This window comes from Struthio camelus, chromosome 8 (assembly GCF_040807025.1).
Source record: "Struthio camelus isolate bStrCam1 chromosome 8, bStrCam1.hap1, whole genome shotgun sequence".
In the NCBI taxonomy this organism is placed as follows: Eukaryota; Metazoa; Chordata; class Aves; order Struthioniformes; family Struthionidae; genus Struthio; species Struthio camelus.
Genome location: NC_090949.1, coordinates 5623103 through 5645270, shown reverse-complemented (window position 1 = coordinate 5645270; position 22168 = coordinate 5623103). Strand labels below are relative to the sequence as shown.

Here is a 22168-nt window from a genome sequence, read left to right as displayed (position 1 = left end):
AGGTTTTGGCAGACCTGCTGGTCCCTGCTGGGCTTTGAAGAGCTCGTAATGGTGTGTTGGAGGCAATCCTGCTGCTCGGGACACTGGCCAGGCACCCGTAGCCGGCCTGGTCCATTGGCTGAGGTGCCCTTGGCATTTCATCCAGGCGCTGGAGTCAGAAATAGATCCCAGGAAATCTCCTCTCTCCTTCTTGGACTCTGGTTTTGCCTCTAAAGACTTTTCCTTAACTTCTTCCCGCCCAGGAAGCGATAACGCCAAGCTGTCCCTGATGAACAAGTACAAGGATAACATCATCGCCACGAGCCCCGTGGACTCCAACCACCAGCAGGCCACGCTGCTGTCCCACACCTCCAGCAGCCAGCGCAAGCGCATCAATAACAAAGCGCGAGGTAGCGGGGGCCCCGGGGGAGGCGGCGGGTGGGGATGCCGCCTGCGGGTTGTGGGCGGCTGGATTTCAGTCCGTGCCAAAGCTCCCCGCTGCGACCTGGGAGCTGGTCCCCGCTACGCCGTGGGTGGCCGGCTGCCTCCCGGTCCGTATCCTCCAGACGGGGATCGCCGACTGCTCAGGGCAGGACTGGGCAGTGGGGTGCACAGATTGCGGGTCCTCGGGGCGGCGCGAGGCTGGCGGGAGCAGGAGGCGAGGTGCCGGCCCCGGCCGTGACGACGCTCGGTGTCGCCCGCAGCCGGCTCCGCGTTTCTTAACCCCGAGGGTGAGTCCGGGACGGAGGCGGACAACGATCCCCAGCTGACCTTCTACACCGACCCGTCGCGGAGCCGCAGGCGCAGCCGAGGTGGGTGAGCGTGGGAACGGCCCGGGTGCGGGCGGCTGAGCGTGGGAACGGCCCAGGCGCTGCGCGTCCGCGGTGCCGGGGGGGACCGGGTGCCCCGATGGCCAGGCGACACCGCTGCTGCGGCGGTGAGTTTAGACACTCTCCGTAGGCGAAGAGTCAAAACGCCGGCCAGATCGGTGGCTGCCGCGGGCGTGCTTCGGTCGCCCCCTCCTCCTCCTCGCCGGCGGGCTGTCTCGTTCTCGTCGGTGGAGTTTCTCAGCAGAGGATGAGATGTATTCTGATTTTGCTGGAGGCAACTGCTTGGCTCTGTTGTATATTAATGAGTAAGAGGCTTCAAAGGCTGGCTTGTTAGCCCCCGCGCGCACGGCGCTGCTGCGGGCGCGCTGCAACACCTCGGGGCAGGTGGGGGAACGCGGGTGAAAAGATGAAGCGTGTCGATAAGAGTCGGTTGTCAGCAGAGGCAGGAGGCAAGCGAGCTCGGCGCGGAAGGGATACGAGCTACGGCCAAGAAATGCAGGGTAGAGCCAGGAACCAGCTGGTTGGCACCTCCTGTTCGTCCTCCGTTGGCGTGGGACGCCCTGGGCTCGGCTCTGCCCCGTGGGGCGGGAATGCTGCCTCTTTGTGGTCCCCGGTGTATTGCTTTGGTGTCTCAACCACCGTCCCAGCCCGGGTAGCAATATTTCCTGTAGAAATACAATTTTCGGTCCCGCTGGGTTTTCCCAAGAGAGACGGCAGTGGAAAAACACGCGTAGGGTGAGGAGTGGAAGACAGGGAAGCACTTGGTCCCTGGGCGGGGAGTTTCACTCCGGAGCCCTGGACTTCGCTGAGCTTCTGGACATCCATCATCCCCGTGGTGGACGCAGCGAGCCTACGGGGAGGCGTGCGCTGCTGGGGTCACGGCAGCGTCCTTTCCCCACGCTCCTGCCCAGACTGGCGGGGCAGGAGACCGCGGGGTCCCGGGGCGCTGCGGTGCCACGCGTGAGCCGGGGCTGCCGGCTGCGCGGGGGTACGCTGGCCCCAGCCGGCGGGAGAGAGGGTCGCGCCGCGGCGGCATGGGCTGCTTTCTCCTCTCGCGCTCTTGAAAACCTAAAGCGACCCGGCTATAATCGGTTCGACTCTGGATTCGCAGGCGCGTGACGGGGAGCGGGATCAGGGCTGGCGCGGGTCCCTGCCCGGGTGCGGGGCCGCACATCCCACCCGTGCTGCCCTGTGGCTGGAAAGCGGCGGTGGCAGCAGGGAAGCGCTCCGCGGCTTGCTGCGAGTTACCCTCGTGCCTGCAGATCCCTGCACTTGCAGTGAGGAGCATCGCCGCCCTCTGACGTGGTCTCAGGGCACAGCCACTCGGATAAGAGCAGAGCTGCCGTCGCGCCTCCCTGCGAAGGACCCCAAGCGGGCTCCCAGGGCTGGGCTGCCTTTGATCCTGGGGCTGGGAGGCGGTGCAAGGGTTCTCCTGCGAAACCTGGGCATCCTGGTGGGTTTTCTTTGCGTGGTGGGGCCTAATGAGGAAAAGGAGAGGCAGGGGCGCGAGGCCTCCCTGGATGCTCTCCTAGTGGGAGCCGCGCAGGCGGATGTTGCGTCGGGTCTCCCGGCCCCGGGATTTGACTCCGCTTGGTTGCTTTCAAGTCGGCTCGCCCAGGAGTCCCGTGAACAAGACCACGCTGACCCTCATCAGTGTGACGAGCTGCGTCATCAGCCTGGTGTGCTCGTCCCACATGAGCTGCCCGCTGGTCGTCAAGATCACCCTTCACGTGCCCGAGCACCTCATCGCTGACGGTGAGCAGAGCGGTGCCCCGCTGCCGCGGCCCGCCCTCCCCTCTCCTGCGCCCCTCCCCTGCGGGGACGCTGAGCTCCCGGTGCTCCGCGCGCCGAGGTGGGGCATGGCCGGGGGCAGGGAAACGGGGGACATGTGTGGGGTGGAAGGGGAGCAGCGGGTCACCCATCACCGCTTTCTCTCCCTGCATCAGGGAGCCGGTTTATCCTGCTGGAGGGGAGCCAGCTGGACGCCAGCGACTGGCTCAACCCGGCGCAGGTCGTCCTCTTCTCGCAGCAGAACTCCAGCGGGCCCTGGGCCCTGGACCTCTGCGCCCGGCGCCTCCTCGACCCCTGCGAGCACCAGTGCGACCCCGAGACTGGTAAGCGGGAGTTCGAGCTGGGCACGGGCGCCTTGCTGGGCGCCGGGCGCAGGTAGAGCAGCTCTCCTCGCCTGCAGCCTGGCTGGCTCGGGCACCAACCGTATTTAGGTTGAATCCTTGATTATGGATATTCTTGGGTTTCAGGTGCAACCTCCTTGTTTCTTTTGGGTGGGTTTTCCCATTTGTTCCCACCACTGTCTCCTCTAAGTGATCTCCAAGCTCTCTGCAGAGCCCTGAGGACAGATTCGGTAGGGTCTGGGGGGACCAGTAAAGAACTGGATGTGGAAATGGTGCCTCCGTGCCCTTTTCCCAGGCCGTGGATGCTCTGGGAGGTGACCCAGTCCCCTGCGGTGACAGCGAGAGCCGCGTTGTGCTGCAGGGGAAGCAGAGTGTCCTTCCTCCTGGCTGCATCCGTCCGCCAGCACCAGAACTAGGCTTTTGCTGGGGCCGTGCTCCAGCAGCGTCGGGGACTGGGAACGGTGGGGAAGGGACCAAGGGGGAGCGGTGGGATCCAGCGTGGTGGGCTTTCAGAGCACGTCTTGGCATTCGTCTGTGGATTTTGATGACTCAGCATGGTGCCATGAGCTTGATCCTACCTGGCGCCAAGTGCCGATGGGGGTGGAGAAGGGGATGGGTTGGGCCCCTCTCAAGGGAGGCCATCCCATAGGAGCGCCATCCGAGCACACAATATGCGTTTACGCATCCAGGCCTAGCAAAACCCAGCAAACGGGGAGGTTGTGGAAACCGCTCCTGGCTGCCTGCTTGGACACCTAACCTCTTCCCAGCTGGGACAGAGCGCAGCCACTTCTTCAGCAGCTCCCTCTAGCCAGAGCTTGGCTACAATCCTGGGTTGAATTTCAAAGCATCTGGCGTCCAGGTTTGAACTCACCAGTGAGCGTCTACATGGTATTGGCAGGTGGGTCCCGGGCTGGACCCAGCTCGGAGCCAGGCAGCTCCGAGTCTGCAGCACAGCCCAAACTAGTGTAAGCCTTGCGGAAAGATCAGCCGGTATTAACCCAAGTGCAGCAGGTAGGCACCCCACCACGTGATGCCCTGTGAAAGGACTTGGGGAAGGAAGCGGAGGGAGGCGTAAAACAGAACAAAACAAGCGCTCTTGCCCTGGGAGGTCAGGGCCGTAGTTTGAGTTGCGAGTCTAGGAAGAGCTTTTGGAAACAGCGTGGTCGTCCCAGTGTCATTGCAATAACAACCCTGGGGAGCGCCTCGACCGCGGGGTCCGATCCCGCCGGACGCAGCAGGATGGAGCGGAGGCCGTTTCCTTTAGTTGCATCTAGCTCGGATCAGGTTTTGGGGTTTGCAACTCTCCTGCCTCCGCCGGAGGAGGGAGGATGGGTTCCCGCGTTTCGGCAGCGTGGGTTGGCGGGCTGCGGTAGGGCTGGACCCAGCTGTCGGCTGTCCCTGGAGCCCTCCTCCTCGCTGGGGGTTTTGGCCTTTGCTGCGCGAGTCCGAGCCCCCGCGCTCCTCGCTGCCTGGGCTTCGCCTTCGGCACCGACTGCCCAGCCCGCAGCAGGCATGCGCGGCACGTTTCGGGGGGAGCGTTTAAGCGCATCTTTAGCTCGCGGCGCAGAGGAAGTCCCAGCGCAGCCCTTAACGCTGAAGCGTGAGCTTAGACCTAGAGCACTTGATACACGTGAGTTAGAGCGGGAGCCGGGCTCAGCGACGCGCAGCGCAGGGCCTTGGCGGGGAGAGGGAAGACTTTGGCGCCTTGTCCCGTCCTTTCGATGGGGCCTCTGCTGCAGCGATGCCCAAGAGGAGGTGCCTGGAGGCGAAGGCTCTGGGTACTTGCTGCCGGCCAGGCTGAACGCCCAGGGAGGGCAACGGGGTGCTGCGGGGACCTTGCGGATGCTGGAACTGAGCTGCCAGGTCCCCCAGGCTGCCGAATGTGCTAGGAGAGCACCGAGAAAGCGCCGGTGCCCAGCGGGACCCGTCTCCTTCACGTCCCCTCCTCTCTCTCTCCGCAGGTGAGTGCCTTTGCTACGAAGGTTACATGAAGGACCCCGTGCATAAGCATCTCTGCATCCGCAACGAGTGGGGAACGAACCAGGGGTAAGTCTGGCTGCTGCCGCCGTGCGGGTCGTAGCCGGGCCGCGCTGCACCAGGCTGGGGCGCGTGCCGTGGGCACGGGTGGCCAGCGCTGCCTGCAGCAGGAGACCTGCAGGTCCAGGGGGTAGAGATACAGCCAAGGTGGATTTTGGTTTCATGAAAGCCATTGATCCCAGCAGAACAAAATTTCAGCCTGCCTGATTTGGCAGGGAGGGACCGGCCATCATTAGGTTTCAGGGTAAACCTGCCCCCTCTCCCAGGAGGATCAGGGCTGCTTCTCTGCCCTTCTGGGAGCTTTCGCTGGCAGCCTGCGTCTCATGGTGTTTTAGGTGTGGACGTGAGATGTGTCGGTTTAGCAGAAACGGGCATGGTGGTCCCAGGCGAAGGGTGGAAACGGCGGGGTGGGGAGCGCACGGAGGAGGGTACCAGCAAGTGGGCGCCGGAGTTGCACATAAAGGCTAATGGCACTTGATAGCACTTCTAGGCAGGGTCCGGGAGCAGGGCTGATTATCTGGCTTCATCTTAATTAACATGCTCATTTAACGTTGGTAATAGCGGTGCGCATCCCAGGGCGTTAGCCTGTGTGAGCTGCCTGGGGCTCCCCGGGGCGACGGGGGCAGCTCGGGCGACGTTCACCTGACCTTGTCCCCGAATAGGGGAATTTCTCCCCCGACTTTCTCCTCTGGGGTAAGCCACGCTGGGCCTTGAACGATGCAGCACGCAAAGGGCTTTTTGCAGCAGGACGGGCTCGGGGCTCCTTCTCTTGGCTGCGATTTTCAGCTGGGCTCCTTCACCCCTCGCGGGAGCCGGAGGGGAGGAGAGCGGGGCTCGGGGCGATGGAGAGGAGGAGGAGGAGCGCCGAGGCGATGCGAGGCTGCTCGTGGGACGAATGGGACGGCTGTGGTTTCGGGTGCCCTGAGCGGCGCTGGGGACGGGGTGACGCAGGCGGCGCCCCGAATCTGCCCCGAGGTGCTGCCGCCGGGGTGGGAAAGTGCAAACCCGCGGTGGCAGCCCCCTGCCTGTATCCAGAGCTGAAAGTCCCACAAGGACCCGCTGCGCTCCCCAGCTTCGCGTGCCCTGGGGGGGGGTCCCGAGGGGCATCGCGTAACGAGGGCTGAGGCAACGGGAGCGGGATGTTCCCCTTTTGAGGGACTGGTACAGGGATGTCGGGCTCAGCAATATCTCATAGCAGATCGGCAAAAGCCCGTTGCTCCCATGGCTTGGATCCGACCTTGCTCCCGCGTCCTGGGTCCACCGCTTTGCAAGGAGCAAAGTGTCAGATGACGTTGTCCGTCAGGGCTGGTCATAGATGCGGATGACCACGCGTGGGTAAGCGTTTGCTTCCTTCCTTCCCGCTTTTCCACCACTTCCTGGGGAACGGGACTGCAGCTTCACGCTCTTGTCTGAATGTCCCTTTCTCGTCTCAAACATCTTGATCTACCTACTCTCGCGTGTAAAGGGAAAGGGGAGAAGAAAGGAAGCCGGTTACAGGCGAATTTGCAAAAACATGGACGGTAATGAACGGGAGGGAAGCCAAGGGCAGGAAGGCAAAACTCATTCCCGCAGACCGCCAGACCCCTCACAGCTCTCTACCTACCAGGCTTTTGCCTCAGTAATACCAATCTGCAAGGTGCTCAGGGTCTGCTCCTTTCCTCCGGGGACTTGGGGCTGCTTTTCGGACCCAGCTCCATCCTGGTACACCCATGGGAGCCTTCTCCACCTCCACATTTAAAGCGTTTGCCGAGCGTGTCGCCACTCGGCTAATTACGGCCCCTGGGGTGTCCTCCAGACGTGTTCTTCACCGGGTGCCTGGAGGTGCCCGCGGAGGCTCTGACTTGACGTGCTTGAACAGACAAATCAAACCACTGCCGAGCCGTTATCTGTAACGAACTCACCTAGGGTCCCGTGGCGAGCAAACCGTGCTAGCGGTGGTGTCACATTTTTGCCACTCACGGTGGTGCACGACACCTCTGCTCAGGAGGAGAAAGAGTAACAGCCCTTTAATCAAGAGTCGTTTTCCCTGCTTAATTCAAATGGAGCTTCATCATTGCTTGGATAAATAGGGCCCAGGGACCTTGGGTTTTGTGTGTGTGTATGTGAGGCTTTTGTATTATCATTTTTGCTACGTTCATATTTCTCTGCCTTTTTTCTTGCGGTGGTGCTCATATCTGGCCAGAATATATGTTGTCTTGGTTCCCTTCTTATTTACCTAAGTGTCTAGCTGTTCGTCACAAGTGATATGTAGCGTTTCCAACGTACACTTCTGTTTGGGGCAGCGAAACCTGGCAGAGCCTCTCTTTTTTCCCCCCCCCTGCAAGATGGTGCGTAGCCCTGGATCATGCAGGTGCCATTGAAAATCCCACTGCCCTTCTCCAAACTCTCCATCAGTCTTCGGTGCTCGGCAGTGCCTGGGCTTTTTCATCAGTTGCGCTTTGGGAGTTACTCTCTCAAGCTGTTTGAAACTGGGGTCGGTCTGCGTTTCTTCCTTGAACTTGTCAGATTTTGTTTCAGAAAACGGTAGTAGCTGCAATTCATACTTAATTCAGTCTTTCCTGCCTGCAGCTTTCACTATTTATAGGGACTCTTGAAAGGACGTCCACACGGGGAAGCTCGGTGCTGGGGCCAGTTTCATGTTTAATGAGAATTCTTTATTGCACTGCGATCCATGCCTGCTCTGCGCAGCGGTTCCCATGGAGGGTCACATAGCGGTTAAGGTCTCTTCTGCCCCGTCCAGTTTCCCTTAGTGAATCTCTGACAGCTTCAACCGAACGACTGAGCAGTTTCCACCCGGAGGAGACTTCATTTGTGCTATGGTCACTGGTCGGGAAGCCTGTGCCATTGGATCGGTGCGTGGGAAGCAGGTTGCTTTCTGCGACCATTTGGTGACGAGCTGTTCAAAGATCTTAATATGACCCATCGCGGTCTCTGCAAAGTTATTTCTATGAGGACGTCTGCCCTGCTTTGGTGCAGCAGAATTTACTTGTCAGAGCTCATGTGCCCTTTTGACTCATCTCACTGAACCTGATATTTATGTCTTTTGGAGCAGAAGTGGCGTTCTCCGATGCCACAGGACACGCTGTCTTTTATCGTGTTCCTCAGCTCATTTTCAGCTCTAACCTGATGAAATTGCCCATAGGCTCATAAAAAAGGGATATCTTGTAATCAGCTGCTCTGTCCACCCCATCCCAAGGCAAGATCGACCATGTCTGAACCATTTCTGACAGAAGTTTGTCTAGCGCATTCCTAAACCCTCCAATATTGGAGCTGTGCTCTGCAATGATTAGTGAAACAAGTGTTCGGCACTGTCCAAGTGGTGAGTCAGTCCCCGAGGGAAGTCACGCTGACACGTCCCATAGCAAAAGGGAGGTCAATAAGGCAGAATTTGGGGGCTTTGCCTTAGGGTGGCTTGCCAAATCCCTCAACGTGCTGGCAAGCGATGTTTTGATGTCTAGGTATGACCTCTGTTGTTTTGATAGAGTGGTGGCTTTATCTGAAAAGTCGTTTCAACCCTGTGGATCGAGATATGTTTCTGACTGGTTTGCTTTTATTTACAGTGATTATGAGTTGACTCAGTGTCTATTCGCTCAGCAGCATCTAATTTTGGTCATAAAGGCAAGCTCATCTTTGAACTTTATTTGCAATGGCAGTGAGCTTTTATGTGTTGTGTGTATTTTGGGTACCACGCTGAGATCCACATCATTGTGATACATCTTTTACTTAATGCATCCAGTCCCTAAATCATCATCAGTTTTTCAAAAATAGTCTTTTTGATCATGTTTAGCAGATATGTTTGATTGTTTGTTTTTGTGTGCTGCTCTTCAGCTGTTTTAAACAAATCTGGCTTGTGCTGGTTGTTTATTCACAGTCTATCTTTATATTTTGATATGCATTTTTAATTAGGGAAAGAACGGAAAAGCAGCTAAAATTTCTCAGGTAGGAAGTCGCTTTCAGCAATCCAGCCAATACTGCCTGGTCCTTGCTAATCAAATCTAATTCCCACGGTTCCTTCATGCTCTGGCTCTACTAAAAGCAAATCAGCTAATTCTGCCTTTAGTTAATAATCCATCTGTTACCTGTCCCCATTTGTACTTCTTCATCTCGCCCCGTAGACTCGTAATGTGATTACCCGTGGCTCTTCCATTCCCAAGTGATGTTCTTGCCTGGGTGCGCTTTTAAGACATCCTCGGGGTAGGAGGTTAACATGGCCTGCGTTTAAGGGGTCTTTATCACTGTGCCTCTTTCAGTACAAGAGCATTGCGAGTCTTTAGTCAGATCCTTTTATTTGCCATTGACATGCAGTGGGAGCCTCTTGTGGGAAAGGGAAAGGGTGGGCTTGGTGGTGGTTTCCAGTAGGTTGAGCTGTGGAGCCAGCTCTAATTTCTTCTTGTAGGGGAGGAGAGGAAGGCGGGGTGTACAACTAAACTTGTTTTGTCTGGGTCTGGGAGAGCAGTACCTCTGCTGAGCCGGTCAAGGGTGGGATTTGGGCTGTAGAGGTCAGCAGCAGGGCCTGGACATGGGACCAGGAGCACCCAAGGGGAGAGGGTGCGTACCAGCAGGACCTGAGAAGTACATGGGAAAGCGACCCTTTTCTCCATCCCAGAGGCTTGTGGCCTTTTTTTCCTGCCCTCTCAGGTCTCGCTGAGCATTTGGGTTGCTCTCAAGTAACCAGTTCCAGAACCTGGATTGTGTAACAGCCCCTACCTGGGTTCTTCTCTGGGTCCCCCTCCTGGCCATGCGCACACCCACCGTCGCCTCCACCCTTAGACACCCATAGCCCCGCGGAGGAACTGGGGACAAACAAATCCAGCTGAAGTTACAAGGAAAGCACTTTCCGTGCTTTAGTTTTCCCCGACCCTTTCTTCCCCCCCCCCCCACCTTTTCTTTCTGACTTCTTTTTTTTAATCTGCCTCTTTCCATCCCCTGCTGTGTGCCTCGGCTTTGCGAAATTGAAGGACGGCCAGATAAAAAGCTTCTCTTTCTTTCAGATCCTTTCACCAAACCACCCATCCGCCTCCTCCTCCCCGCCCCATTCTCCTCGCAGATTTACAGGCAACCCAGGGAGAAAGTGTTGGCATTAGCATTTTTAATAAAGAGCTGGTTGGGAAGGATGGCAGGGGGGCTGGGGAGACGGGAAGTGAAAAGGCGCAGACAGCTGAAGCTCAAGTGAAGATGCTGCAAGGCAGAGCAAAGGCAGGGGAGGAGCAGAAACGGGCAAGTGGCTGGTTCCCTATGGAGTAGCTGGGTCAGGGGCATCGCCGGGCAAGATGAACCTGCAGTTCTGGACACTGATGGTGCCTGCTCCTTGCTGATGTCCTGTCTTTTCTCTTTCCTGCATAAGTTCTCCCCAAATCAGACCACAATCCTCTTTGGTCTTCATCCTCTCGTGGGTGGAGGATCATTGGGCGGAGAGGAGAGCCACATATGCTGGAGGGACACTTCTTGCCTGCTTGTTCTGCACCTGAAATCCACTGATGCCAACGAAGGGGCTGTGGATAGTGCATTGACCTCACATCGGTCTAGCTGGTAGCCCTACGTGCTGTCCTCTCTTGAGAGGTTAAAACTGACTGTGCTGGTCTCCTTCACACCGTGCATTTTAAGTATACACTTGAAGCTGGTACCTTGCTCATGGCAGTGGTGGTTCAACTGGACATGGTTCGGCTTGGTGATTCTTGGGCCACTGGCTGGGTGGGAGGCCCAAACAGCTCAAAGAAACAGATGACTTGTTTAGTCAGCTATTTGCAGAGCTTAATAGCACGCCGCCTTCTTCTCCAGTGATGTTTTAGCCACACTTGCGTGCAGTAACTTCTTAATGCCTTCTCCAAACCCTCCTCTGCTATACAGACCCTCTGGTCTTCCTGCCAGATCCCTTGGAAGCTGCGATGGCTCGTGGTTATCTCACCATCCCATGGGCTCCGTGCTGTGATTCCTCATCTCATCTGGCTTTTTGATCAGAGAAAGAGCTTTGCAGGAAATCAGGAGTGGAAAGGAGTGTAGTTCTTGACACTGGGAGTTAGTTTGGCCTCTGCCCCTTTAGGCTGCAATTTGAGCGTTGCCAGGATCCTAGTGAGGTAGATCAGAGCATCATAAACAGCACCGAGTCCAGAAGGCCTAGTAGTTATTTTGGAAATTTCCACTCAAGCCCAGAACTGGAGCAAAGCACAGATGACAGTCCAGCTGGAAAAAGCAAAGAGGCCTGAAGATTATCCTCGGGAGGCACTGGCAGAGCTTTGGTTGCAGGAGCTCGCTCACTGAATTTGGGGAACTTGGTTGGTTCTCGGCTGTTCTGCTGACTCCCCATTTTGTAGTTTCAGATGCATACCTGCGTGCCAAGGCTTGCAGGGAGATGCGAGCTGTCATTTCTAGCCCATTTAATCCAATCTGATCAGACACAGAGCTGCTTCTGATCAGTCTCTGTTTCTTTTGTGAGCTCTAAAGAGCATGCAACCAAAATACCCGCCAAGAGCAACAAAAATCAGAACAGCGAGGCGCCTCTGGTGATCACAGAGCGTAGGGAGGGAGACAGATGCAGAAGCACACACTTGCACGGATGGGAGAAGAAAGGGGATGAAAGAGAGTGGCAGACCCACAGGGGGCAAAAAGCAGCGATTGCGAAGGTGAGATGTGCACAGGGAGAGGAAAGCTCTCCCAGTCTTGTGAAGCAAAAGGCACAAGCAAGCAAGAAAAGCTGCCTTTTTTTCTGCGTGGGCAGAGCAGTCAACGTCGAGCTCTTGGAGTGCTTCAGAGATGAGGACGGGCAAATATCTCCCGTTGAGTTGGAGGTCTTCTACTGAGAATGTCCCAGGGCTTCCCTCCAGGGGCTGGTGCAGGCATCTTCCTCTTTTAACGCTCTGCTTGGGTTTTAAGGTTAGCTTCTGCCTTCCCTTCCCAGGGGCATTTCCCAGACTTGTCTCAGTGCCAAAGGGAGCGCAACTCCTGCATCCCTCTCAGTGGGGCCAGGCCAGGCTCCCCTCCAGAGCTCCTTTGAAATCCTGTGCCGTGCGGTGCCGCGTCCTCACGCAGCTAAAGGTTGAGCAACGCCTAGTGCAGCCTTTGTTTTAATGGGCCTTTTTGATGCTGAATTAGGTGCAAAGTGGGGCTGGCTGGGAAGATCATGCTGCAGTCTCCCCAGGGTCTCTTCCTGGAGCACGTAACGCTGGAAACCTGTTTCCAAGCTCGAAAACCAACATCGCACACATTTTAGCACCGATGGGAAATTGCAGCTCAGGGGGCTGCAAGGTGGCCTGGGCACTGATCTATATCTCCCAGGCAGGCCAGAGCCCACCGGCTGCATGGCGCAGACACGTCAGCGTCCGCAGGCTGCCAAATCTGCCTGTCCATGGCCGAGCAGAGAAGTCCACCTTTCCACTGTGTCATTGCAGCGCCTTCCTCAGGGCTGACTTCTGGAAGAAAGGAGCGGCTCTTATAACAGTTTTTCCACCTGAGTCGATGAGCAACAATACTTTGCCTCTGCTTTTGTTCCCTGCCTGCCGTGCTCCTGAGAAGCAAGAATAAAGCCCATCGGCAGGAGGATTGAAAGGCGGAGACGTGAAGTGTTCGAGGTACTGGTGAGACGCAAGGAGTTCACTGCTTTTCTTCTGAAGCTGACCTCTTTCAAGGCAATCCGATCTGGGGGCTGAATGTAATCCTCCACTTCTAGCGGACTGGACAAAAAAGTGGCATTGTGTCCCAGCGAGGAAATTAGATGGGGCCCTGTAATCCTGCAATCAGGACTTTTTTGTCCTTACTAAAATAACTTGAGATTAGAAATTAAAGTGCTTGTGCAGGAGAGCTGTAATTGCCTCCTGAGAAAAGCCCCAGGCTTGCGGGCGGCAGGGTACTTACCTTGCACCGCGCAAGGAAGCACACTCTCACCTTTCTCGCTCAGCAGTGTGTTCTTGAAGGCAACGATATAACAGGGCAGAAAACCTCTTTCTCTCCCCAGCTCTGAGCTCAGCTCTTGCAAATGGGATTTGGAGCTTGAGGGTTCGGGATTGGAGGGGCCAGAGGGGTTTGCATTCGTGTCTCTGCAGGTAGATACGAATCTGCTGCTTGGTCTTGGAGCCAGCTGCTACAGGAGACAGGTCGTGCTGGTTATCCCTCGAGTACTTTGTGGTCTCCAAGCAGTCAGGTCACGCGAGGAAATCCTACGTCGCCCAGCAGGAACGGTGTGTTCCCGTCAGGCCGAGTCCCCAGACGCAGGTGCACGAGGAGTCCCTGGGGCTGGAAAGGAGCCGGGTTGGAGGTGCTCCTGCGGCGGCAGCGCTGCGAATCTGCCCGAGCTATCGTGCCTTATGTGCCGAGGCGCAGCGCAGCCCCGTCCCCTACAGGACACCTCCTCGGAGCTTCTCAACCCTCCGCCGTCGAGCAGATTTTCCTGAGGTTGGCTTTTCTCCCCTTTCTCCTGGCATTTTCTCTGCAACCCTGAGTAATTCTGCATGCTCTGCTCCGCCTTACCTTTCTCATCCCAGGGCTGCTCCCTGCCTCTGAGGTCTACCCACCTCCCTCTTCTGTCCCCTGCAATCTCTCTGGTCTCCCGTGGTTATTATTTTTTTTTCTTTTTGTTTTACTGCTGTTCCCTGAATTCTCACCAACTCCTCAGTATCTTCTTGAAAATGATATTCTGCAAATGAAGCCGTGCTGCAGCTGGAGACCTGCAAGTCGCTGAGTATCATGTCTCTGGGTACTGATGCCCCTGTGAATTCAGCCCTCAGCAGCACCCAGAGTAGCTAAGTTGCATTTCTGGTTTGTAGTTTGTTTTCTGTGGGCAGTGCATGGTAACAGATACCCTCAGGGGTGCGTCAGCTGAAGGTGCACGGGTCGCTAAATTGCATTTATACGTAGCTCTGTGCTATGGAGGGCAGAGGAGGTGGAGAAGATGGGACTCATCAGTTCTCCAGCCTCCTACTTGGCTCCAGACTTCCAGCTTATCTTTTAGACCAGTTTGCAAAGTCATACATTTTGGTAAGCTGAAACTCCTGGAGCCGTTGGTACTTAGGCTCTGCCACCTGGGAGAGAGTCCCTTGTTCCTGTAGCATCCTCGCTGGTGGACGTGTGGCCGTAACCATGCAGCCCTGAAAGCTGACACCGTGCTACGCTTTCTGGCCACGAGGGAAAGGCACAGTCCTATCGCCCAGGCATTACAACTCTGCAGCTGCTGGGTATTGCAGCTCATGAGGCAAAATGCAAAGTCTTTGAATATGTAGATAAAGAAACATCTATTTTGTATTGGCCTGCAGGTGAAAATTCCCCATTTTTTAGGCAAAAAAAAAAAAAATGTTCTGGTCGTTTTTGGATTAGCACTCTCCCCTCCAAAACCAGTGGAAGGTGAGGGAAATCAGCCATGTGGTGAAAGAGTCCCAAAACCTGAAAGGCTTTCTTTTAAAAAAGTGTTGCAAAGAAACATTCCACTTGCTTTTTGGTTCTGTTTCTGCGCTTTGATGGATGTGACACAAATCCCTAAAACGGGAGCTGGGTGGGTGGTACCAGAGCGTACAGAAGTGTGTGTGGCTTACAGATCCCGGGCGTGAACGGTAGCAAGAGTGGTCTGGAGTATGTCATGCTACCGCTTGTATGTTATGTTTCAGGGAAACGTGTCTGTGCGCGTCGTGCGCAACGTGGGTCTTGCGGCTCTCTGCTCGCTCCGGTGCTGCCTGCCTGAGCTCAGGGCACAGGGCTGAGCCTGGGAAGCGTTTTGGGCGGCAAGCAGCAGCACGAGCGTGATAGCAATAGGATTATCTTGGGTTTCTGCTTGCAGACCCTGGCCGTACACCATATTCCAGCGTGGGTTCGACTTGGTGCTGGGAGAGCAGCCATCGGATAAGATCTTTCGGTAAGTGTTGCTGCCGTTCGTCCCTCCAGGCTTTGCCCCTGTGGTCCCCTCCCCTGCCCCGTTCTCCCTAGCACTTGCTTGATGCGTTTTGCTTGGGTTTGCTCTGTGCCACAAGTTTTCACCTCGAATCTTCCCTCTTCCCATTTCTCTATCCATGGGTTCAGTTTCCCCTCCGTTTGCAAACTGTGTCCTGTGGAGATTACCCTTTCCAAAGAGTATATTTCAATCTCGATTTCCCAAGGGCCAGACCTTGAACATGCCACTTATGTTAGCTGTGATGTAGCTAGAAATCTCCTACAAGCTAGGTTGGATCAGCACCAAACCCATGTCGGTACTGGGCCCGAAAGAGGCCAGCACAAGGGTGTCAGCCATCCCTGAATACCACGGGCCATCCAGAAGACATCTTCTGTCTTTGCTTCACAAGCATTTCTGCTCCTAATCCACATGCACTGACGACATGGTGGTGAGAAGGAGGGTGCGGATCCAGGAAAATGGGGCGTTTCGAGTGGGTGAAGGGCCTAGACAGAGGCAGCAAGCACTTGGGCTCGGCTTCAGAGCTCTGCAAGTAGCACGTCCTCCATTTTCCTGGACACACTGGTTTCTAAGGACACACCAGCCGATGGGCTGCCTTCGGACCGTCGAGCAGCCTTGGCGATACTGTGCCTCTCCCCTCTGCAGAGGTGCTGGAGACATCGGCACGGGGGCTTGCTTCCAGCACGGTGGTAATGAGGAGGTGCAAGATGCACTCACGGGCACATATTCCAGCATCCCACCATACGTGGGCCTCCAGGGTGGCGTAATCTCTCTCCTTCCCCTTCCTGTGCTGCCGGTGATGGCTGTATTTTGCATGTCACTTCCCTGGTTTTTATGCTGTGGGGCCTCAGTCCTGCAACCCTGCTGTCACGTGCCCTTGAGGCTGGCCTCGTCCACAGGATGGAGTTGGCAAGCAGGCAACGTAGTTGGCAGTGAGGATCCTTGAGGTTCCTCCGACAGCCAGAACACATGGCCTAGAAAGAAAGGCTGAGTGAGGTGGGGGTTTCTGACTAGGTAAATGTTGACAAAGGGCTCCCACGGTGGGTAGTAGAAGCTGCCTTGGGCCTAGAGAGATTTAAACAAGGAAAAGAGCTGTAGTGACCAGTCTGTATTGCTGCAGGTTAGAAACACACCTCTCCGGTGTGGCTTTGGTTGAGTCAGCAGGATTTGGGGACAGACGGTGCAGAGTGATCTCTTGAAACCCCTCAGGGCCCTCTTTTCCAAATCTGTAGCCTTTGAGGCACCTTTCTGCACCCTCACCCATGTGAGATGGTTTTCAGCCCCCATCATCCCCTCGGCAGCCTCCCTATAAGCCAGCAGGTTGTGGCTGAAGACAACGTGCCTGCAGGCAACCCAGTCAATGCAGGGCTGCCTTCACGGGGTTTAGAAGGAGAATCGGGCATTGCCCAGTCCCCTGGTTTTGGGGTGAGGAGAGATGTAGCCTCCAGGGAGGCTTTGGAGAAGCTCTGGCCCTGCAACCAACGCAGGGAGAGTGCAGCGGGCTGTTTCCTCCTAGCCAGGGGCTCTGGGAGGACCTGGGTGGCTGCGCATGGCCATGCTGTGCCACCTCCTGGAGAAACGCGAGCACGGCCGAAAGGCTCCAACCCACAGCCAGATCCATGGCTGCCAAGGGCTCTTTCATGGGGCAATGTATTCCCAGGGGCCGGTTCCTCCTCTCCCTCCTTGATGAGAACTAGTTTTAGGCTCCGAAGTGGCAAGATATCTACTGGAAGGGGAAATGCCTTGCTTTTTTTTACTGATGCTTTTGTGGGGCATTCAAAAACCTTTGGAAGAGTCGTCTCCCTTTGTGCTGCTGTGGCTGTGCAGTTCATAGAGGTGTCCGTGCATGGTATCCACACCTCTCCCTGCTATCACTCCTGCTGCAGTGAAGCATCTGCCTCTGCTGTCCCTTGTCCTGCTAACTCTGCAGCACACATGGAAGGTCTGGACACCTCCGAAAGGAGGAATAAATACATGAATTATCCCTCGTGGTTCCTTCCTCCTCCTCCTCCCCATGCTCCCTGTCAGTGTGTGCTTGGCTGATGGATGGCACTTCTGTGCCTGTTGCGTGTGAGCGGGGCCAGATCCTCCTGTTTGCCCTGCCGCTGTCATGGCTGCTGGGTTGTTGATATTGGGGAGGCAGTGAAAGTGCCCCGTCCATCTACCTGTCTCCTCCGTTACCAAAAGACAGAGATACCAAGAGATACCCACAATATGTGGGTAAAATTCCTCTGCAAGGAGCCAGCTGGATGCACCAACATATTCAGTTTGCAGAACGGCACTCTTCAGGCTTGCGTTGAGACCGCACACCCTCTGTTCTGAAGTAAAATCAAATCATTTGTTAAGCCACCTAAGGAGGGGGTGCAGGTGCAGTATTTTGGGGGAGCTATGAGATATGCAGAGTGGGGAAAGTAGAAGACACCCAGGTATGGTAGTTGCCCTGCCTTGCTTGGCGTTCCCTTTCATCGCGGGCTTCTTCTCTCTGCCCGGCAGGTTCACCTACACCCTGGGGGAAGGCATGTGGCTGCCACTGAGCAAGAGCTTCGTTATCCCACCGGCCGAACTGGCTATCAACCCCTCCGCCAAGTGTAAGACTGACATGACAGTGATGGAGGATGCAGTGGAGGTCAGGTAGGAGCAATCTCAGCATAGAGTAGGTTGGAGATGGAGACAAGGGTGCTCCACAGGGATCATGCAAGACACTCAAAGGGGGATTGACGTTGAGGACCTTATATCCCCTATATTTTCCCTGTCCCTTGCTCTGTGTCATTGCTGCTGTGAGACTGAGCCCTTTGGAGACCAGGCTGACCGTGTTTGGTGTACACTTCTCCCAGCCATGGGACAAACCTGAGACTTTCCATGCCTTACTCTAAAATGCTCCAGCAAGACAGCGAGAAAGTTGAAGAGGAGTAGTGTGGAATCCTTTTCTCGCCCCAAATCTGACAGTGGGTTTAATCCTGATGTATGAGCGTAGCCTGATACTGAGAAGTATTCCAGCAAATATACTAGCGCTACCTCCCCAGGTGTGTGCCTGGTGCAAGAGGGCCAACCCAAAGCACACAGGAATTGGTAAGAGTTGACTCAGCCTATAGCCCCATGTTTCACAGGCAGCGATCAGTACGTCTGCCAGCACCTGCCCCTCCATGGGCTCTGCTGCCCAGTGCCTTCAAAAGCTGAGCCTTCAGAGATACCTCCCCTCATCTCAGTAGATCCAATGCCCCTCTGAAAGCCTGACTAGTGTTCAGTTCATAGCTTGCTGTCAGCTTGAGGAAAGCAGCGCTATGTAAAACCCGCACAATGGTTGCGGTTGTGGGTGCAATGCCTCTCCACAGCGAGTAGCTGGGTGGTGGCGCGCACAGGTCTCGCTCCAGCTCCTCAGGTCGGCACCAGAAGAAGGGCTGCCCATCTGGTGTCGCTGGAGGTGCAAACCTGTGTGTGAATGCATGTGTGAATGTGTCGTGCTGGGTGGGTGCGCTCTCATTAGCACTTTCTAATTTCGGCTAAACACAGCCGTTCTCGAGCCAAAGTGCTGGGTGTGACTGTCTCCTCCTTGTCACAGGGAAGAACTGATGACCTCCTCCTCGTTTGATAGCCTGGAGGTCCTCCTCGATTCCTTTGGCCCCGTTCGTGACTGCTCCAGGGACAACGGGGGCTGCAGCAAGAACTTTCGTTGCATCTCAGACCGCAAGCTGGACTCGACAGGCTGCGTGGTGCGTACCCCCACCTGGGGACCCCCAGAGCACTCACCTGCCTTCTTCACCAGTGCCTTCAGCACTCACCTGAAGGGTGTGAGAGTTGCCAGAGATTTCCAGAGCATGAAACAAAGGAAGAGCAAGTCGGCCCAGCGCCTAACTTGGTGGGGAGTAGAAATCTCATTTTAGGAGATAAACAGGAGATGTCTGTTCCCTGTTTAATCGGTCTTGTGCAGGAGATGGCTCTTGCTTCCTGGCAGACCACTCCCCTTGGAGGGGACGAGGTGGGGAAGGACTCCTGGTGCTGGGGGAGATTGTGGCTGAGGGAGCTGGAATATGCACCCCAGAGAGGAAAGCAAATGCACAGGAGAAGGAGAGGGAGAACAGGAGAGGAAAAGATGAAGGTGGCAGTAGGTGCAGAGGAAGGGGAGCGTGCACTGGTGGTAGCCGTCCTGCCGTAAGATCTGACTGAGATGCAGGGCATTGCTTTCCAGGGCCAAAGGATGGTGCTGAGAAGGTTGGGTGGTTGTGGGTCCCCTTCCTCCAAGGAGGTCAGTGTTTCTGAGGGCTGGAAGGGCAGCCTGGAAGACCCGGTGGATGCTATATGGCTTGGCCTGTGAACCTGCATCTCCATGTGAACCTGCCAACCTGCCATGTCAGTAGCAAGGGGATGATGCAACCCTGCTTCCTTCCTCTTTCCCCATTGCCTTGGGCATAATGTTTTGAGGTTGTTTTTGTACCAGGAGGAGATGTTTTCTGCCTGGGCTGCTTCAGCATCTCCTGCACCCCTGCCCTTGCCACACACGTGCGCTCCTGCTAAGGGGAGTGAAAGCAGCCCATCTGCTGCAGTGGCTCTCCGGGAAGTCCCTCATTATTCACGCACTTCCCTGTCACTGCTGCAGCTGTTTTGCTGTGTGGGGAAAGCGTTTGCCCCCAGACAGATGTGCTAGCGGGGCTGAGGGGAGCCGATCGAGCTCCCCCGGACGGCTACTGCCAGCAATGGTTTTCATGAACAGTATTGACAATATGCACATGAACGTGGCTGTATCCCTGCTGCTGCGCGCTGCTGTAGGCTGTGGTCGTTGCTGGAGAGCACCTGCACTGTGGTGTGAGGGCTTTGGGGATCACCCTGCGGTGTCTCCCCGGCCACAGGTGGATTGGCACTGCTCTGTCACGTTGCATCTCATGCACCTATTTCCACCCCGGTCCTTGCAGAAAGCAAAACCCCGTACTGCAGAGCACTGAAATCAGCACTGCATGGTGCAAATTGCTTCTCAGGGTTGGAAAATAGCTCCTTTTCCCAGATATTAGGACACCTCTCCCTATATACCCAGATGTTCACATGGCTGAGCAGCTAGGTGCCGAGGAGGACCCCAGGTCCAGGAGGTGAGTGGTGGTGGACGGGGAAGGAGAGAGGGATGCAGGGCCGAGCGTGGTTGAAGCTGCTCTGCCTGCTACCAGCTCATTGCATGCCAGGCAGGGCAAAGGGGCAGCAGGCTCGAGGCTTGATCCAGGGGCTCCCACCCGTGGGACCGTGCTCCTGAAAGCTGCAAAGCAACTTAGGTGCAGGAGGAATATTTTCAGACAAGGCAGCCGTGTGCTGCCGTCCCCACGCTGGCCCGCTCCCCTCCCTGTCAGCCAGCAGCTCCCGGGCTGTGCCGGCACACGCGCCGCTGGCGTCCCTCCAGCGTCCCCCCCCCGCGCTCCCGCCGTGCCAGGCCAAACGTAGAGCGACTAATTGAGTCTCCTGATGCAAACTGGCTCCATGCAATGCGCAGATGGGAGACACAGACGAGTTTCTTATTGTAAGGGTAATGCTGTTTTCCTGAAACACAGCCATCTGAGGTCAGTGCAAATTCCTGGCTATTTGCTAACCATGCAGCGCGCTTTACATTTCCTCTCCCGTCCCCCGGGACCCTTTTCTCCAGACCCTGGGGCTCACCTCTTGCTTTCTGCTGCCCTAGTGCCCGACAGGACTGAGCCCCATGAAAGACGGCACAGGTTGTTATGACCGTCACGTCGGCGTGGACTGCTCGGACGGCTTCAACGGGGGCTGCGAGCAGCTGTGCCTCCAGCAGATGGTCCCGCTGCCCGATGACCCTCTGCTCTACAACATCCTCATGTTCTGCGGGTGAGCGTCCCTGGGCTCCGGCTGCTGCAGCCCGCAGGGGCTCTGGAGGAGCGCAGGGTGCTCCTTCCTCCCCTGGCAGATACCTGTAAGCAGGAGACCTCCCTCCGCAGCCTATTTGTATTCCTCGCTCGAGGAGAGCAAACAGGTGCAAGTTTATGAGCTTACGCGACCAACTGTGAAATAAGATCATTACTTACACTCGGGATTCGCTGCACTGTAACTCCTTCCCAAGCAAAATTCAAAGCAGGCCGGCTCCAGCTCTGCCACGTGCTGGACCCATCTGGGGATGGCACGTGGCGGCGAAGTGAGCGGGGCTGAGCGGCAGAGCTGCCTCCCGAGCGCTACTGCAGAGCCCAGGCTCCCAAACCGGCGACAGCCCAGCTGAGTGAGGGCGAGGAGGAGGCAAGGTGCTGCTGGTGAGGAGTTGTATCCGAGCTTGTAGGTCTCGGTGGCTCTTGCAGCTGGTGTTAGAGAGGGAGCGTCTTCTCCATTCCCGGGGTCCCCGGTAGGGTGGCTCGGCATCTCCGGTCCCCGGGGGCTGTGGCCTGACGACAGGACTCTTGCCGCATTCCCAGGTGCATCGAGGACTACAAGCTGGGCATGGACGGGCGGTCGTGCCAGCTCATATCGGAGTCATGCCCTGATGGAGGAGAGTGCGGGGAAACCCGGGAGCTGCCCATGAACCAGACTCTCTTTGGGGAGATCTTCTACGGCTACAATAACCACTCCAAGGAGGTGGCAGCGGGGCAGGTGCTCAAAGGGACATTCAGGTGAGTGGGGATATCGGGAAATGACCCTTGGCAGGATCAGCCCTCACCATCCTGGAGCCCCGAGAGATTGCCTGGTCCCTCTGAATTTGGCAGGAGATTGCAGGGTGGGTGGGCAGTTCTGCTTCTGAAGCTTCCCATGGAGAGCAGGTGCCTTTGTAAAGGGGATGTCCAAGGGTGGGCTTGGTGTTGCACTGGGTTTTTAGGGGGTGTTCCTGGTCAGGTCAGAAGATGCCAGGATCTTCTGCCTCTCCTCCAACCCTGCCTTGAATTTCTAGGCAGAACAACTTTGCCCGGGGCTTGGAGCAGCAGCTGCCGGATGGGCTGGTGGTGGCCACGGTGCCGCTGGAGAACCAGTGCCAAGAAGAGCTCTCAGACCCCACGCCTGACCCCGAGTTCCTCACCGGTGAGTGAGCCCAGCGGTGTTTGGGGCCCTCTCGCCCCGGCACTGCCACCAGCATGCCTGGCTTCAGCCTTCATCCCTCACGGAGGATGCCTTCCCAAGCAGTCCAAAAAAGTCATGCCAGGCTCCTGCCTGATTTATCTAATCTGGCTTTAGCCTCCCTCGCTCACCTGTAGCGACATCTGTAAGAGGAAGGCAATATATTTCCCACAACGTTGTTTTCGGCCAACTGCAAATGGAGGGAGTCTGTAACGTTGCCTGGACGGGGCTGTCTTTTGCCAGATTGTCCATTTGCGGGAAGGAGGAGGAGAGACTGAGTGAGGAAGAGC

General features: G+C 56.4%; 1 protein-coding gene across 3 annotated transcripts in view; it reads left to right on the top strand.

The window, feature by feature from the left end:
• ASTN1 (astrotactin 1) overlaps positions 1-22168 on the top strand; it is a 72764-nt gene that overhangs the window by 28342 nt on the left and 22254 nt on the right. For all 3 annotated transcript variants that reach the window (XM_068952127.1, XM_068952126.1, XM_068952125.1), the window contains exons 4-14: positions 243-389; positions 684-791; positions 2415-2564; positions 2756-2923; positions 4903-4987; positions 14739-14813; positions 17340-17477; positions 18406-18556; positions 20503-20669; positions 21245-21439; positions 21715-21842. In XM_068952127.1, coding sequence (XP_068808228.1) covers positions 243-389; positions 684-791; positions 2415-2564; positions 2756-2923; positions 4903-4987; positions 14739-14813; positions 17340-17477; positions 18406-18556; positions 20503-20669; positions 21245-21439; positions 21715-21842 — 1512 coding nt within the window. The remainder of the gene's footprint in view (positions 1-242; positions 390-683; positions 792-2414; positions 2565-2755; positions 2924-4902; positions 4988-14738; positions 14814-17339; positions 17478-18405; positions 18557-20502; positions 20670-21244; positions 21440-21714; positions 21843-22168) is intronic.